The 18,253-nt window shown below is 38.3% G+C and overlaps 1 protein-coding gene across 2 annotated transcripts in view; it reads left to right on the forward strand.

The window, feature by feature from the left end:
- Nucleotides 1-18,253, forward strand: part of Pli (E3 ubiquitin-protein ligase pellino) — a 101,929-nt gene that overhangs the window by 78,193 nt on the left and 5,483 nt on the right. For both annotated transcript variants that reach the window (XM_073073952.1, XM_073073953.1), the window contains exons 4-9: nucleotides 12,230-12,424; nucleotides 12,993-13,172; nucleotides 15,361-15,468; nucleotides 16,000-16,156; nucleotides 16,767-16,947; nucleotides 18,062-18,199. In XM_073073952.1, the coding sequence (XP_072930053.1) occupies nucleotides 12,230-12,424; nucleotides 12,993-13,172; nucleotides 15,361-15,468; nucleotides 16,000-16,156; nucleotides 16,767-16,947; nucleotides 18,062-18,188 (948 nt within the window). In that variant the 3' untranslated portion in view covers nucleotides 18,189-18,199. The remainder of the gene's footprint in view (nucleotides 1-12,229; nucleotides 12,425-12,992; nucleotides 13,173-15,360; nucleotides 15,469-15,999; nucleotides 16,157-16,766; nucleotides 16,948-18,061; nucleotides 18,200-18,253) is intronic.

An 18,253-nucleotide genomic window follows, 5' to 3' on the forward strand; every position in this document is an offset into this window, starting at 1 on the left:
CACAATATTGCTTCTGGCCGGATAGCCTTACCGCGTTGCACTGTACCGCTTTGTGCACTCGACCAAAATTCCACTCGCCACTCCACCTGGTGTATTGGCTAATTGGTTTCCTTTTTTGTGCCATTCGCATCTTTACGATTTGGAAATTTGAAGCTTTTTGTTCGTATTTCAATTGAAATGCTAGTATTCCTATTTGCGACTAATTTATCGTCGATTTACAATATTGCTCTCGGCCGGATAGCCTTACCGCGTTGCACTGTACCGCTTTGTGCACTCGACCAAAATTCCACTCGCCACTCCACCTGGTGTGTTGGCTAATTGGTTTCCTTTTTTTGTGCCATTCGCATCTTTACGATTTGGAAATTTGAAGCCTTTTGTTCGTCTTTCGATTGACATTCCAATATTCCTATTTGCGACTGTTTTGTCGTCGATTCACAATATTGCATTGAAGTGGGTAAGGGCTGGGTAATTGGTATATCTACTGATGAAAAGTTGTTCTTACTTTTCTTTGAGTTGACTGGAATAAATACCTTGAACAGACCCTTGAATGTCGGTAGGCTGCCTACTTTAAAATATGCCTAGAATGTGTCTGAAGTAACTTCGTTATGCTCAATGTTCAACTCAATATTCTAACGTAGTCCATAGAAGAAAGAATTCGTAATTCTAAAAGTCTTAGGCGTGTAGGTTTATTAGTATGTTTCCGTTCAACAATATAACAAGTGATAATTAATTTCTAATACGCACATGTGTCGAATATTTCGGTGTTTATTTATTTGTTTATAGATAACCCAAACATAACATAAAATCCAAATGAATTCAATTATAATTGATATTACGAATATTTTGTGTGTGTACGCTTTTAAAGTATATTTTTACCCAACGAAATTATAACTGAAGACTAATAAAGTTTTCACTGCCAACATTGTTCATGTTTAATCGCAAGTATAATTAGAAATGTTCAGATAACAGTCGCGGTTCTGTAATAGAGTTCTCCGCGTCGTCTTACTGCGGTCATAGTTTTGTGTTACAGCGTTACTGTGTGTCACACCTCTAACGTTACACTCGTGTGTTCAACTGTTATATCATCTGCACGTGAAGGTCATTGACTGAGGTCGCTGATGACAATGTTAGGTGTCTCGTATGTATGATGTTAAAGGTTATTTCTTTATTTTGGTAAAAGTAGCAGACGGCGACTAAAGGCGTTAAACCTTAGTGACTTCTAATTTTGATTCTGAATTTATAATCAATCTATCCAATTTTAAGCTACCATATTTTTAGATTTTATACCATTGGTATATCGACATTTCAATATTTCTAGGAGGCAGAATTTAAAATTATGATCTTTTGCAGGGAAAGGTAAGTTTGTGTGGAGACCTTTCAATGATTTTGGAGATTACTTAATTACATAAAAGTTATCAATATAGCATAAAAGGCCATCAGTTTATTGTTACGTGGTGTTCAAAATTCCATATATTACGGAGTTACGGTAGTGTAAAGGGCGAGGCGTTAATGAATACGACTCCGGCTGTGCGTTCCGCATGGAGATCCTTTGTTGTCGGGAAACTTTTCTCAGACTACACAAACAATACTACGAATTTTATTACAATGGGATATGACGAAGTTGAAGGATAAGTTCTATTAAATAGCTATTAGTTTGTTGTGAACTAAAACAAGAATAATAATAATGGTAATGCCCTTCAATACGGCCTGTGTTAAGATGTGGTGTGAGTAAGAATATTTTGGTTAAGTGTTTTGTGTAATTGTGATAATAGATTTAATCTTAATTGGGCATAGTTAAACGAAAAGGATGACTATGAAGACTTGATATAGATTGGATCCTTTTCGTTTAACTATGTCCAATTCAAGTTGCTGTAGATTCTTCAATGTCCGTTTCGTACCTGAATGTGACGATGTGACTGAATGTGAAGTGGGAGAATTATTCTAGGATCCGTATTTGATCAATTAGTGTCATCCTAGCACATGTTTGGCGACTACAGGCCTTTTAAATTTTCCCCTTATCTAGATCACAAAATAAAAACGAATTTTATTTTGTGTCTAGATGTTTACAAAAAGCACAACGACTCCGGCGACACCTGTGCCACAACTATTTCTGCCTAATAACAGCACTGCTGTATTCTGCTTGAAGGCATAACCTATCTGTAAATTTTAGGACACTTACAGTTAAATGTACAGAACTTGGAGAATACAAGTAATAGGTACACTAATTAGGTAGTTTCCAATACTTAAAGGCGTATAACAATATGTACAGAATAAAATTGATTATGATGGCTTATAAAGATTAGTTGATTGGACAAGATTGTCTTACGTTTAACCGTTGGTGTGGTCAAACATGTATTTATTTATCTACAGGTATGCCGGATCGGTAATCCCGATGAAGTCACGTCATGTTAACGTGCGTTATACGGATTTGCGATTCAAAATTCATATGACACTAGTTGTGATTGAGATTTATTCATCTTTTGATACGTGTCCTTGCCGTTTCTTCGTGTGTTTTCGAGATATTTGGTATTTTAATAACGCGAAGTAGGATTTGGTTTTCTCTCGGAGGTTTAGTTTCGGCTTGTGTGGGCAAATTTTACGAAAAAAGTTCCTTACATTACAGTATTTCTGCCATCTAGACACTGTCAAATATCTTGCTTTGGAAAGAAAATTAACCTTTATCAAAGTTTTTTTTTATCAAAGAAAGATATTTGACAGTTTAATTTAATAAGTTAATTCTAATATTTGATCCATACCTCAGTAGGTATGATACCTTAGTAGGTATGGATCAAATCTTAGAACTAGCTTTCAGGTTCAGGTTGAACCAGTTTTATATGGTTTTGGGCACAGATGTCCATGGTCCATGCGCGGCCATGGACATCGGGTGGACTGTTTGCTCCTTTGTTATTTCAATATTACTTAAAAAGTATAGAAAAATATGACTTTTTTATATTTTTACTTTAATTAAACAAAATGTATACTAACGATAGTTCGTTTAATAAAGAGGAGAAACTGCACAGCAATATTCCTAACAGTACATAGTTACGTTGCGTTAAGAAAAGTTTTACGAGTCATCATTAAAAGTAATAACGAGTCTATTTCAGGTTCATTAGAGCGATCTGCTTGTTAGTTTACGCCAGAAAATATATAATGTTTCTTGTGTTACAAGATACGAATATTAGTACGTTGGAAGCGTGTTTAACCAGTAATTATTATGAAAACAAAAAAAAATGACTGTTTTAAAAATATTTAATTGAACAGTAAACTGATGTAGCCTGTTTTTTGTGATGTAACCTTCAAAAGGTACCCGACGCCATGGGAGTGACGCCGGGTTATGTGGGATTTTTACCGCACTCAACCCCCCCGGTGGCCGTCCTCCGTTAGTTGGAGAACTCCGGGATCTCCAACGGAACACAACTGTAGTCCTCCTAACGCGATGTCCTTCTATCGGGCTCTGCCCTGGGGGGGAGCAATTTACGCTCCTCTTACATCCCGTGGTGATTACATGATGATATGCGACCACACAAACCGCTGTCCTTCCCGGGTTCGCTTGCTGGACGGTTTGAGCTCCCACTCTTGCCGCCGGCAACCCCGGAAGCCCCTTTTAGCCGCCTCTTCGACAGGCAGGGGATACCGTAGCCCTATTCTGGTCCCGGTACTACAGGGATAAAAGTGATGTAGCCTATATCACTTACAATTTAAAATAATGTACGAGTAACTAAACCATACGTTAAAACCCGTTAAGCCGTTTTAAGCTGTAGGGCGTGCCTGAGAATGAGACACGTTATGTACTCATACATACATGCACTGGGAAAATATTACCCTCTTAGTCGGGTAAAAATATAACAAGTGTTCAATTACATGTTTCAATCAGCCTTTTAAATCTATTGGATTAGGTTTATCTTTTAATTCAGGAAATCCTTATCTTTTTATCATTATATTCTTAAGACAAACATTAAGTGCCAGGCACAGGCCGCGACTATCAATAATGTTGTTTAGAAAAATATTATTATGTCTGGTACGATAATATTTTTCTGTACGTACAATATTTTGACAGGCACGATCCGTGTCGGCGGCTGTGTTACGGTAGATATAAATACATCAATACATCTTGTTTATGAGAAAACTTTTTGTCTGCCACGGCATACTGAATTAGGTAGAAGCTTCTGTGGTTCGACTTCGGCGGCACCACCACCACACCTATTTCTACCTGATAACAACAGTAATAAGCGCTGCTGTGTTCTGGTTCGAAGGGTGTGGTAAGTGAGACATACTTTTCCGAAGCGGCGCATCTGTGGCCGGCCACAGGCAGGAATGTCTAATCCTATCTGGGGGTGATTACAGATGTCCATGAGCGGCAGTAGCCACTTACCATCAGGTGGACTGTATGCTCGTCTGCTACTCCTATATTATAAACAAAAACGACTGACACTCTCTATGGCTGTTCATGTAAATGAAACCTAGTTGTTAAATCTTGAGTAGTCAGGTCATTTTGAGTGTTCGGATTAGCGTGCACCAGTCCGCATTGCTGTTGTTTAGTAGGTGGTGGTCATGTGGTGGTGGTCATGTGGTGGTGACGTGCGGTGCGGCGCTTGCGTCACGGTACGTGTTACCAGCCTTTCGTTCTGACCTAGCAATTATTATGTGTCGCAAATTACACAGTTTTACGCTACTAAAAATCGAAATTCGACAATGTTTAGTATGCAGAAATGGTCAAACGTTATCTTTGGTAGGCAAATCTATAATAGAAACGGACGTGGATAGATTAGTCGTATATTCTACTATAACTTGAACGTTATGTTCGATGGGAGTCCTGATATAATATAATCTAATTGATCATGAAATAATATTTCTAATCCGCTACGAGGACTTGCATCCATACTTCGCACAATTAAAATATACTTACTCTATTTTTTGTTGGCATAAACGTTTACGGATGAAATAAACCTCCTTAAAATTTGTCTGGAATGAATTGTTTGTTAGAAGTTATTTTTATAGTCCACCGTTGGGCAATAGGTTTTAGTCTCAGCAAAGTATTCCGACGTGTATTTATGGAATAGTCTTTGTTGCTCCAGAAGTGTCGATTTTTGTTTGCTGAAATTATTGGAAATATGTTTTAATTTTAGTTGGCAACACTACCGAGCCGCGTTACCGCAATACCGCCGGCATACATTACTACGAGTCCTGCATTGTGCACTTGTGAAATTATACCGATCGATTCCCCTGACCTTTGCACAACTGATAACATCTAACCATGACTCGGTGTTGCACGTAAGACCAGCGATTTTAACGCGGTAAAAGATTGTTGATAGATAAATGTGTTGCTAGATACAAATGCGTTTTGCCCTTGATTTTCTAGTTCTTACCCACGGAGCGAAATTTTGGTATTATTCTTCTGAAACACAATATGTCTGTCTGCAAGTAATGTTCAATACGCATTCTTTGTTTTCTATTGTTTGAAATCTGGTTTAACCGGGATGTTTCTTGAGTTTTTTATCGCGCCCTGATAATGTTCTCAAACGAGTCGGTACGGTCAAGTTCTTAAACAGTATTGTTCATTGACCGTTTTTTTAACTGCAGAAGGTATATTGATTTTCAAATACTGTTCTTTTGTTGTAAATACGTTCATTTATAATAAAAGTAATGTCATATCTAATTATAAGGCATGTTATCAATACCAAAATTAATATTTGAAATCATTGTATTTGAATGAATATTATTACCCAAAATGTTCCATAAGTAAAGCGGAATTTAATTAAACGTTCACTACATGAGAATGACACATGCACACACATTTATGTGCTCTGATGCGAAGCACAATGGACCGCAATAATTAAGTGCTTTGCTTCGACACTGTACCGTTTTCAATATTGAAACACTTTATCAAAATAGTGTTTCATTTCACGTGCATTTTGCAATGCATTTATGAAAATTTAAAGTTAAATTATGAGTACAAATAAATGTTTCGAATAAGAAAGGTTAAGTTTTGCTATAAATTTTATGTATATTTATCAAGAAATTAATTAGTTTTTAATATAATTGTTATTAAGCTGTATTCTGTCCAAAAAGATCTATAAACAACTGCAATTAACATTATTCGGTCGATGTCATAGAGATACTCCTTAGGACTAAGTTGGAACGACTTAAATATGTTCTCGATCTTACTCAAGCCTGTAGGACACGGGTGGGTCGTCTTTCTGTAATTACTACGATGCTGTGGCCGCAGACGAAGTAGAAAGGGTTATTCGTTAATTTTGTCTCAGAATTTGGAAGACTAGTTTTTCTTGTGTTTAGCGATAAGGGAATTTTCCTTTATACGGTGACCACCACAGACCTGTATTTGTGTGACCACAGAGTCCACAGACAGAGCGTATTTAATCAAGGTTTCTCTAAATATTGTGTGGATATTAAATCGGCCTTGTACCAACAAGCTAGTGAAATAAAAATACCAAGATTGCTCTACTCGGGTAATCATTTGTATCACGACATCAGCATGCGTTGCAACATGACGTTGAAATATGAAGATTTCGCTAACTATTCATACAGGGTTGTACGACCGTACACTTTTCGTATAAGTAAATATAAAGTGTAGGTAGCTATACAAAGAAAAAAAGCAAAGGTAATTTGCCGTTTAACAACCTTAACTTTTTTTTCGCTTACTTCACGCGTAAAAAGGTACAAATCAAATTTCCCTCCGTTGCTGCTATTTTATTAATAATTTTTCGGACAACAAAGCAAAGCTTTTATTAGTTTAGGCCGTTTTTCTTAGGTCATCCTGAAATTAGCCATTTATTTACATTTTCCCACAAAACACGCGTAAAGCATAAAATAATATAAATAAAATTATTTTGCGTTTACTTTAAAATTTGCAAATACCTGGGATTGTCTTTAAACGCTTCTTTGTCTACGTCATTCGCAGACTACGCATCTTTTTCTCTGTTTACATTTTTACTACAGTAGTAAAATGTCAGAATACTTATTGTAGCAGTTAAGTGAAGTATGCTTCATCCAATTAATTTCCAATTTACTTAAAAAAAACGTGCGTAACTAAGTTTCGAATGCTGGACCTCTCAATTGAGAATCAGACTCCGAACCACTAGGCTATCACTGCTTAATTAGAGCTTAAGCGTACTAAGAAATGTCTGCAGTCATGTCAGAGGGAAAAGCTGGTCAGTAAAAATAAAATAAGATTTAATGTCAGCCGTCGCTTCAACGGTATAATGTATCAAGAAGCGCGTATGACCTAAATTAGATCATGCCTTTTAAAATGCAACGTTATTTATAGTTTTTCTCGGAACTCAAGGCAATGGCTTAGCAACTTGTATGTATTTTGAAAGATTTTTTGCCTATTCCCTAATTGTGATGTAAAGATTCTGTGCTTTGTTTGAAGACTATAGTAAGGTAGAATTACTAATGTAACGCGTTCCAACGTGTTTCCAGTAACGTAATCTATAATGGGTCTCCGGTAGAAACTGTGCTATTTGAGATTTTGTATAGCAGGACTACTTTGAATAGCTGTCTATAAAAAGTTACTCGTACTCGTACTCATACTCGTACTCGTACTCATTTCCAATCCCTATTGATGTGTTGCACCCATTAATCTACTAGTAAATGTGTTCATATCAGTAGTTTTAATTTTGCGCCTTTGTGGTTATGATTGAGTAATTGATGTTAACATTGGTTTCACACATGAGGTATCCCGGTTTTCCCTGCGGGGAATCCCGTTCGTGGTTTTTCAGATTTTTCCCAGTCTCTTAAAATTATAGGGAATATTGTTGTAAGTTCCTCGTTTTTATCATATTAATACTGTGTAATATTAATGGAGTGGTATCCAAGATTGGGCCGTAGTAGATAAAAATTATAATATTTTTTTATATACGTATATGACGAAATAAATTTAGATTTTTTTATCTGAAATGTATAAGTATGCGGTTATGAGTAAAATCAAGTTATGAAAGCAGGGGTACCCACGCTTCTCAAGGAATTCAGCTGATTTGGAGGTGGTTTCCGGCTCATTACACCCATTTGCAGCAGTCATCACCTTCATGAGCATGGACTCTTCTACTTCAATTTCAGAAAAATCTTTAAGCCGTATCCGCACGCTTGCCACACTTCCAAAATGTTTGTATAGAAGGATTGATTTGTTTGTATACGTTTGTAAGCGCCTTATACCATATATTTTGATCATCACGTTTGTTGAGGTTTGCAGCTTTCGGCAAACTCCAAGCGTGCGTAGTGCGGACGTGGCATTATATTTGTTAATATTTTGGCATCGTAAATATTTGAATATAAGTTTACGACAATTATCTACTATAAAATCACAGAGATTCTTGAAATTCAAATTCGTTTAATTCTGGGTGGCAATCAGAGGAATGCGTCGTGGATTTGTTCTCAGGCTTATTTTAAGAGCATGGCTATTAGTGTACGGTGATGGGCTAATTCTGTGCGGATCAAATGCTAATTTCGGTCTCGCGGGCATCCGTATACAAGCAAGATCGTTAAATTGTCTTCGTTAGTAAAGAAGGAAGTAGTTTTGGGGTGTCTTGATGCGTTGAGCCTCATTATCTTACACAAATGAATCTTGTGTTATGGAAAATTAAGTCATAGTACCTTATTATGCGGCTATCTTAGTAGTCATGATTGGCAACGCCTCCTTAAAGAATCCTTGTTCAATGTGATCTTAATTACAGTGAGAACATCCCATCAGCACGCCCATTTACCACTTTAATCTTAAAAAAAAAACTTAAATCGAAAATACGCATAGGACATTATAAAGATCCGAGACCAGAATAGGGCTACGTTATCTTCTGCTTTTCATAGGCGACTAAAAAGGAGCTTTGTGGGCCGCGGGTGGCAAGAGTGGGAGCTCGAACCGCCCGGCTAGCGACCCGGGAACAACGACAGTTGGTATATGGTGCCGCATACCGTCGTACACTCCACATAGAGTGGCGAGCGTCACTTGAGCAGAGCTCGACGGAGCAACGCGCTCGCAGGACTCCGGTTGCGTTCCTTTGGAAACCCCGGACTCCGGATCCCGGATCCTCTACGCGGGGCCGAGGACGGCCACCGCACAGGGGCGGTTTTAGTGCGCTAAAAGTACCACATAACGTCGGGTACCGGTAAAAAAGCCATTATAAAGTTATAGTTTAAACGTTTTTACGCAAGCAAACTGCAGAGATAAGGCGGCCTCTGTGGTGCGGCCGTGTGGCGAAGGCGCCGCCGAGGTGAGGCGTGTTCCGCTGATTGACTTCTTGTCGTTTATACAAAGTATTGCTTATGTTACTAACAGTGTATTCAATGACCTCTACTATAAAATAGTATGAATATGATTCTTCTAATGAACACTGGTAGCTTTGGTAATTAACGTCCGTTATTTTTAATCTATCTATCCAAGCTGTGTCTTCCAAGGATCGAAATTTGACTATTTCTAGTAGGTATGAGTTGTAAAATTTATATCTTTGGAAAGTAAGACATTATTAATAACTGGTACTAGTATAGGTTATGTTTTTATATTGGCGCGTTAGATGATCGAATTTTGAAAGATTTTTTTGAAAAAATCAAAAATTTACCGTACATCCGTCGCTTAATATATTATTATTAGGTTAGCGATGTATGTACTTCATTGTATAGTACATCCCTGCAGGGCTATACCATACAGGTAGGGTTTATTGGAACTGAGTGATAGGACTTAGGCACCGTTAATGTATTGGACCCGCAATCAACTTACTGCAATTCTTCTATATCATTACTCGTACAATCCCGTTGAAGTTGACAATAACCTGACGGCTCTCAAATAGCACAGTAGTAAAGGTACTTCAATTGAAGAGAGGTTAATTAGAAAATTGGACGGGATATGGTTGGATTAGAAATTATTTAATCAGGATTAGGTTTGAAGACTGTGATAACTTCTAATGGTTAAAACTCTGCTTTCCAATCGAAGTCCGCGTTTCGAATCCCAGGCTGATCCGTTATCTGCGAATAAGAAATTAATTATGGTTGTAAGGAAAATATCGTAATGAAACATACACGCTTGAGAGATCTTAAAAAGTTCTCAAAGGCGTGTGAAGTCTACCAATTCACATTTGACCATTGCGGTGGAGGATAGCCTAAACCCTTCACACTCTCAGAGAAGAATCGTGCCCAGCAGGGGGACAGTAACAGGTTTATTTACGACCACTGGCGCACGAATGGGTGGTGCGTCCCGGACTTCTTGTTCTGAGGGGCTTCCAAATGTCTAAAAGTTTCCTTGTAGACATTAATTGTAAAATTCGATCAATTTCTTAGATTGGGGGCCTCATTCAACCTTCCGCCTCTCGCTTCCGACGTGCTTAGTCCGCCACTGACGACGACTATCTTAGCCCGATACTAGATACATTTCTTTAATGAATTCGTCTTACCTTCGTAATATCACAAGCCAGCAGTAACAATTGGAGCGTCGCACGCGCACACCGGAACTGATGACGTAACGCAGCCTTCACACCTATTGATCTCATTGTCGATTTGTGCATTTTATTAATTAATTATTAAATTAACTTACACTTATGTGAGGTCTAATGTTATTAAATTATGTGGACAATTTGAAGTGATTCGTACTTATTAAATATTAAATAGTTATGTTGTCCACTTATGTCTAAATTTGTATTCTATTTTATTGATTTCTACTAAACGAAGAGCATATTAGAAGACAAAAATAAATTTTACCTACATATTATTTTCTGAAATTTATTATTTAAGTGAAAAGATCATCACTTACTAGTAAAATTGATCGCGAGACAATTTTGGCTCTCGTACTCACTCGACTTAGTAGCTGTAAACAATGATAATTTATCGAATAATCTGTTATGTATTCGACCATCATATATATCGCTTATATATATTTATAATAATTAAAAATATCACACAGAGACAAGACACATCCTGTCTTTGTATGTCCGTGGCAAATATATGGGATATTTATTTTTTTCAGAAATAATAATTAAACTGTAAATAGGTATATGATCCCACACTCTAATGAGTGTCAGGAAAAAGGTTACAATATAATAAATAATTGTACATGGAATTACCAATAAAACAGTCTGTTTTTATAAATATAGCACTATTGTAATCACATAATGTAATTTACCCGGTGATTTCTACTCTCAAAAATTTCGACATATTGAAAATATTTATGTTTTGTTTATTTCCTAGTCATTTTATTAATAAATTTATCCGCATTGTTAAATATAATACAATCCAAATAGGAACAATAATCAAAGAGCTAAGCCACTTCATTAGTACACAGCCTTAAAAGAAACATTTGTTTAATGTTGTTTAAAACTAAGTAATATTTTGTGTTTATACACGAGTTATATAATGCGTCGGGATGCAGCAGCCAGGATACAGAAAGACCGAATTACTTATGTATATGTATTTAATCAAAACAGAATATTACATGTTTTGGATTAAATCTAACCTAAATTAAAACTAACTATCCTAAGTGACTTGCTGGGGCAATGTTAGCGCCCAGAGTGAATTCCCACGTTCGGGACTATTCGATGGAAACGGAGCGGTGGTGCGGGAGTCAGCGTTCCCACGGCACGGCGGCGGTGCAGGATCGGATGTCTTCTTCATAATTTTGATTAAGGCGATTGCCTTACTATGGTAGTTAAGTCCAATATATAACACACGTGGACAAAGTTTGTTGCGAACGTATATTTCAGTTTATGTACTTTATTGTACAACAATGTCGACCTCAGACGCGTTACTATCCCTGAGGACTAAGTTGGCACGCCAGAACACAACAGAGTTAAACACGTTTGTGATTAGAAGGAAGTGGGTGGGTTGATTGCGTCGTCGGAGTCGAACTACAAATGGTCCTACCACCTTCAAATGTTACTTCATCATCAAACCATTAACCTCCCACTGCTGGGCACGGGTCTCCTCTTATAATGAGAAGGATTAGGCCGTAGTCCACCGCGCTGGCCAAGTGCGTATTGGTATTTTTTTTTTATAAATCTCTCAGGTATGCAGGTTTCCTCGCGATGTTTTCCTTCACCGTTTAGCAAGTGATAATTAATTTCTAATACGCACATAACATTGAAAAATCAGAGGTCTGGGATTTGAACCTCGGACCCCTCGATCGAGAGGACGAGTTTCTTAACTACTAGGCTATCACTGCGTAAATGTTACTTAAAGTTTCTTAATTCACTTTACGATCTTTATTGAATATACATTAATCATTTGTCAACAGATCGGCAGATCGTCCGAGTCACCAATAGACTTCGTGGTGATGGACACGGTAGCCGGCGACAAGAGCGGCGACACGAAGGTGTTGCAGAGCACGATATCCCGGTTCGCGTGCCGCATCATCGCGGACAGGACCGACGTGAACAACTGCCGCATATACGCGGCCGGGTTTGACTCCTCCAGGAATATATTTCTCGGCGTGAGTTTTTGGTTGTGTTTTTTTGTATATAAGACTGGAGTGGTTGAGGAGCTTGCGGTGCGTCTTGTCATCATCAACTCTACTGTCTTATTGCTGGGCAGGCCCTTCCTCTTCTTCTTTTATAATGAAAATGTCATATATTACACTGCGCTTGCTAAGTGGGAAATGATAGACTTCAAACACCTTTAGAAACTGTTTTTTTTAAGATCTGTCAAGTATCCAGTATTCCGCATGAAGTTTTTTCCACCGTTAAAGCAAGTTAAAATTCGAATCATCCACTACCACCAACCAGGCCAGGTCAGTGCTTATGGACATCTATAATCAACTTCAGATTGGATTGTTAAGTTTTAATTGCTCACAGATATTCGCGTTGCCCCCTGAGGACTAAGTTGGAATGACAATGAAACTTATATAAATTTTTCACTTACTAAACCCTTCAAATGGGAACACAGCAGCATTGAACACTATTTATGGTGGTTAGCTGCCGGCGTTAAACATTCATATGAAGAGAAACTTAAACATTGTCATCGGAATTCTACAACTCATAACTGTTCACGTAACCTTCCAGGAGAAAGCAACGAAATGGACGGAGAACCACGAGATCGACGGCTTGACGACGAACGGCGTGCTGATAATGCACCCGCGCGGGGACTTCTGCGGCGGCAGCGCCACCTGCGGCCCGTGGCGCGAGACCTCCGTGGGTGGAGCCGTGTTCTCGCTGAGGGAGAGCCGCTCCGCACAGCAGAAGGTGAGATAACGATCGATCAATTTAAATGTGATTCGTCATAAATCGAAAAATATCGATTTTTATAAGCGGTTCAAATAGAATTCTAAGGGATTTATATGTAAAATATGTGTAAATAAATTTCTTAAAAATCGATGTTCCAATGTTTGTTTTTAAAGCTATGAGAATATGCTTTTAAATACAAAAAATCAATGTGATAAACACGTACAGTTATTGTGCAATTACAGCAGAAAATAATATCAATGTCAAATTTTACATCAGGTACTTAAAATCGATTTACTAGATCGATTCATTATTTAATACCAATTTAAAATATCGATACTTTTGGACCAAAAAATTGATTCTTCAATTAATCATCATATCGTCATTCCTAATACGAACGTAACTTTTTATAAATGTAGTATGATATTCTATGATCAAAATGAGCATGCTGTCAACTTGACCTAAACTCTCTCAGTATTTTAACAAGAATATTATCTTATAAGTCAACTAGCTGACTCAGCAAACGTTGTGTTGCCATATAAATAAAAAATGTTAAGGGTGAACAACCCTTATCACTTAGGGGTATGAAAAATAGATAGTAGCCGATTCTCAGACCTACTGAATCTGCATATAAAATTTGGTGAAAATAGGTGAAGCCGTTTCGGAGGAGTACGGTAACTAACATTGTGACACGAGAATTTTATATATAAGATATAAGTCAATTACGGGTGGACACTTACACAAGTTTGAACATCAACTGACACCAAATTAGTTTAATCTAATAACAACAATTTAGTTCGAAGTACTTGAAAATTATGAAAATAACAAAGTAACGTTCTATCGTAATATAAACTCAGCGGAACCCTCCATGCAAGTATTACTCAATTTATTATGTAATAGGTTTAATGGATCTCGAATTTTTCAAGGCTCTTTGAGAAATCGTGCCTAATTTAATCTGAAACATTTAGAATTACTCACTTTTGCTTTCAAATCCCCGACTCGAATCCAACAAATAGGTCAAAAACTTACTTTGGCTAAGTTGGTATTAATTTTAGTTATTAGTATTTTACACCCGTTAGTAAATTACTAATCTAAATATTTTAATCGGAAAAAAATCTCAAAGACAAAAATTGGTATTTTAGCCAAAGCCGAAACCGTGCCTTTGATTTTTCGGCTGAAACCGAAACATTTTTAAGACTAATGAAAATATAAAGTGCACACGAAATATCTGTAATGCAGGGGTTCCCAAAGTGTGCGCCGCGGCGCCCTGGTGCGCCGTAGAAAGTAAAGAGGGGCGCCGTGAGTCGATCCTCTAATCATTGGACACCACAAATATTGGCGTTTTGGTCTTCGATTCAAAATGAAATCCAAATTTAACATCCAAAGCATTAAAAATTTTCATTCCGTTTGCAACATCATATCTATGTGAAGCTGGGTTTTCAGATGTAGCTGTGATAAAGAACAAATATCAATGTGGAGCAAGAAATGAGAATAGCAGTGTCAAGTGATATTCCCCGCTTTGAAAAACTGCGAGGAGATCACTTAGCTCACCCTTCACATTGATTTGACTGAATAAATATCGTATTTTATTTTTGTTATCCTCAAGTCTTTCTTGTTGTTTTCCGTTTAAATTATTTTATAATAACGTATTGTACAATTTCATATTGTGGTGTTTTAAATTCGTTTCGAAAAACCTAAGGTAACTACTATTATTGTAGTTACCTATTTCTTTCGACTGTCTTCTTCAAATAGTTAGCTAGGACAGGGCACAGGGCGCCGTGAAAGAATATTAAACTTGTAACTGCGCCGCGGGTTACAAAAGATTGGGAACCCCTGCTGTAATGTAAATGGCCGTGGCCAAGTACGGCCGAACGCAATTCGAAAATTTATGAGACGAAAGGTTTCAGCCGACTTCTGTACCCTTACCAGGAGTTTTTACGTTTCTACAAATATGACTGTTTTGGTATTTGTTTACGTATGGGCCAATACGATTTCCTAGTTCTGACACAATCCGCTAGGGGCGCTGATTGGAATTTGTATGGGCAAATTTGTAAACAAATACCAAAACAGTCATATTTGTCGAAACGTAAAAACTCCTGGTAAGGGTACTGGCCGAAACTGTAATGTCGTTTGGCCACAAATTATGCTAAGGTAAGGGACGTTGTTTAAACGAGACAAATTCTAACGATTGTATGTTTGTATATTCCAGGGTCTACCCTGCCAAGCAGAGACAAATGTGCTAAGAGACGGCACGATGATAGATCTGTGCGGCGCCACGCTACTGTGGCGGAGCGCTGAAGGACTGAAAAACTCACCGGTAAACTTTTATTCAAATCAATTTTATTGTTTCTTTATTACATTCTTCTCATATAGTTCAATATTTGCAATGCATTTTCATGATCTATTGTGTTATAGTTGTTAGAATGAAGAGTAATGTATCTTTTTTTAATGTTTAAGTTATAAAAAAATACAGTTGGATTTATCACATTTTGTAAACATAAACTTGTTAAAAAGTATGTTTTTGGTACAACTAAACTTAGCTCATAGAGGTATCAATACATTTGTAGCTGATCTTGGCTAAAACTGTAATTTATTTAGGGTTAGGCTGTCCATTGGTGGCATTTGTCATATACCATCAGGTGGGTGAAATTCTTAATATTTTATTCAAAAAATACCTTTATAAGAAATTTATTAATGTTCGTAGTTACTTTGGGTGGACACGGCACACACAGTTTTACCATGACATTTAGTACATTATTTTTATGTTTCCACAGACAAAATACGATTAGGAAGCAAGTACACTATATTCTGTTTATGACATATGAACTTTTATTTTGCCTTTCCTCAGACAAAACGCGACCTAGAAGCGCTGGTGGACGAGCTGAACGCGGGCCGGCCGCAGTGCCCCGTGGGGCTCAACACGCTGGTGATCCCGCGCAAGCTGTCCGCCGCGCACCAGGACCTCAACCAGCCCTACGTGTACCTCAACTGCGGGCACGTGCAAGGTGAGTGCCACACGTGACGTCACTCGGACCGACGCTAGCTAGCAGCGCTGGTGGACGAGCTGAACGCGGGCCGGCCGCAGTATTTTTATTTTACAGTACAATACTTTTATTTTTAAAACATTTATGAAACATTTTGACTCTCAGCACAACTGTGTAAGTAACCTCCGATGCATTTTATCCCTCACTAAAACGTCAGGGAGCTTTTCATAGCCGTCCTCAATGGTACCGGTAGACTGCGGGATCTCTAAAGGAACGCGATTGGAGTTCTCCGAGCGTGGAATCACGGTAAGGCTCTGCCCTGATGAGCGTTTACGCTAACCACTCCAGATGTTCATGATGATATGCGTAAACATCTGAAGGTGTCTTTTAAACTATTAATAATAAGCAAGATTTGTTTCCACAGTCATTTTAATGACTACTCCATCTTTGATAGAAAAACAACAAATCGTCACCAGAAAATAGTCGGGATCAATCATAGACTCAAAAAAATAACACTACTCTTTAGGGTCATCTATTGCCGGTCGCTGGCTAGTTTTAGTTCCCACTATTTCCCACCCGCAACCTCAATACAGTATTCCTAAGTCGATATTTAACATTTTTGTTTTTTCAGGTGAACACTCGTGGGGCGCGGAGGGCAGTGAGGCGGGTGTGCGCCGCTGTCCGATGTGCCTGACCGCGGGGCCGGTGGTGCGCGTGTGCATGGGCATCGAGCCCGCGTTCTACGTGGACTCGGGCCCGCCCACGTACGCGTTCAACCCGTGCGGGCACATGGCGTCCGAGCGGACCGTCAAGTGAGTAGCCCTGGTTGACTCGAGGACTTATTCAAGAGAATTTCCGTACCAAGCGTGAATAAGTTGACAAGTGGAAAATGCACAATTTTATTGCATCTATGTGCAGTATTTGGTGAGAAGTATTTAAATGTTTACAAGTGGCATGTGTATGGTAAAAATACTCACTCACCTTATAGGTAATTCAAACAATCTTAATGTTTATTATGATTAAAAAATATAAAAATGTGTATATATACATATTTGTATAAGTGGGTCGTATCAATGTATTCACGCCTGGTACCCATTTATTTATTTTAATTTATAGTGGGATTTTTTTCGTTGGGCGAACATATCATCCCGTAAAAATAGAATATAAAATAATATAGTGATCCCATAAAATTGTATAATATTTACTTTTTAAGATTTGAACCGAATTGTATTGTTGAATTTGAAGGTGGTAGAACCTTCACCACCGCCACACCTATTTCGGCCTAGTAACAGCAGAGAGTTAGTGTGTTCTGGTTTAGGGTGTGGTAAGCGAGACATACTTTTTCGAGCCGTTCCAGCTTATTCCTTAAGTGGTAGCGGTGCATCTGCAGACGACCTTAGGCAGGAAAGTAATCTTATACGGGGTCAATTGCAAATGCCCATGGGCGACAGTAGCCATTTACCATGATACGTTGTCAACCCTGAGCACTAAGGTGGTTCCCTCATATGTAAGTCTATCTGGTGTCCACACCCTTCCAACGCTAAGAACTGTTTCACGCTAAAAGTACGGTTTTCACCTACTTTTAGTATGTAGCACCTTCCCGGCTGAACTTCTCTGGTTCTACCACCTATGGATAAATACTCGTAAATCAGTACCAAACTATAAAAATCCTGTCAAGTCAAGTCACGTCAAGTCGTTTGAGGTGCAGTTTGTGCCAAATAATGGGACATGCATATATACTTTATAAACCATAAAATTAAATAGTGTATGGACACATAGTGTATGGTAATGGTATGTGGCGTCGTAGAGTAATATTTTTAGAGCGTATGAACATACCTACGTACGCTCTTAAACCATAACCCTCGACGCTCTGAACAAAAATCATGAATAACATGCTAAAGGTTTTCACATGTGCATCGTCAACAGGTACTGGGCGAGCGTGGACATCCCGCACGGCACGAACGGCTTCCACGCGATCTGTCCGTTCTGCGCCGCGCCGCTGCAGGGCGCGCCCGGCTACGTGCGGCTCATCTTCCAGGACAACCTCGACTGAGCGACGCGTTGGTAAGTAGACTAAATATTATGGATAAGTGTCAGTCGAACTCGCGCATGGAGGGT

This window comes from Epargyreus clarus, unplaced genomic scaffold, assembly GCF_041222505.1.
Source record: "Epargyreus clarus isolate Ecla_fem2 unplaced genomic scaffold, WU_Ecla_fem_2.2 ptg000006l, whole genome shotgun sequence".
Lineage (NCBI taxonomy): Eukaryota > Metazoa > Arthropoda > Insecta > Lepidoptera > Hesperiidae > Epargyreus > Epargyreus clarus.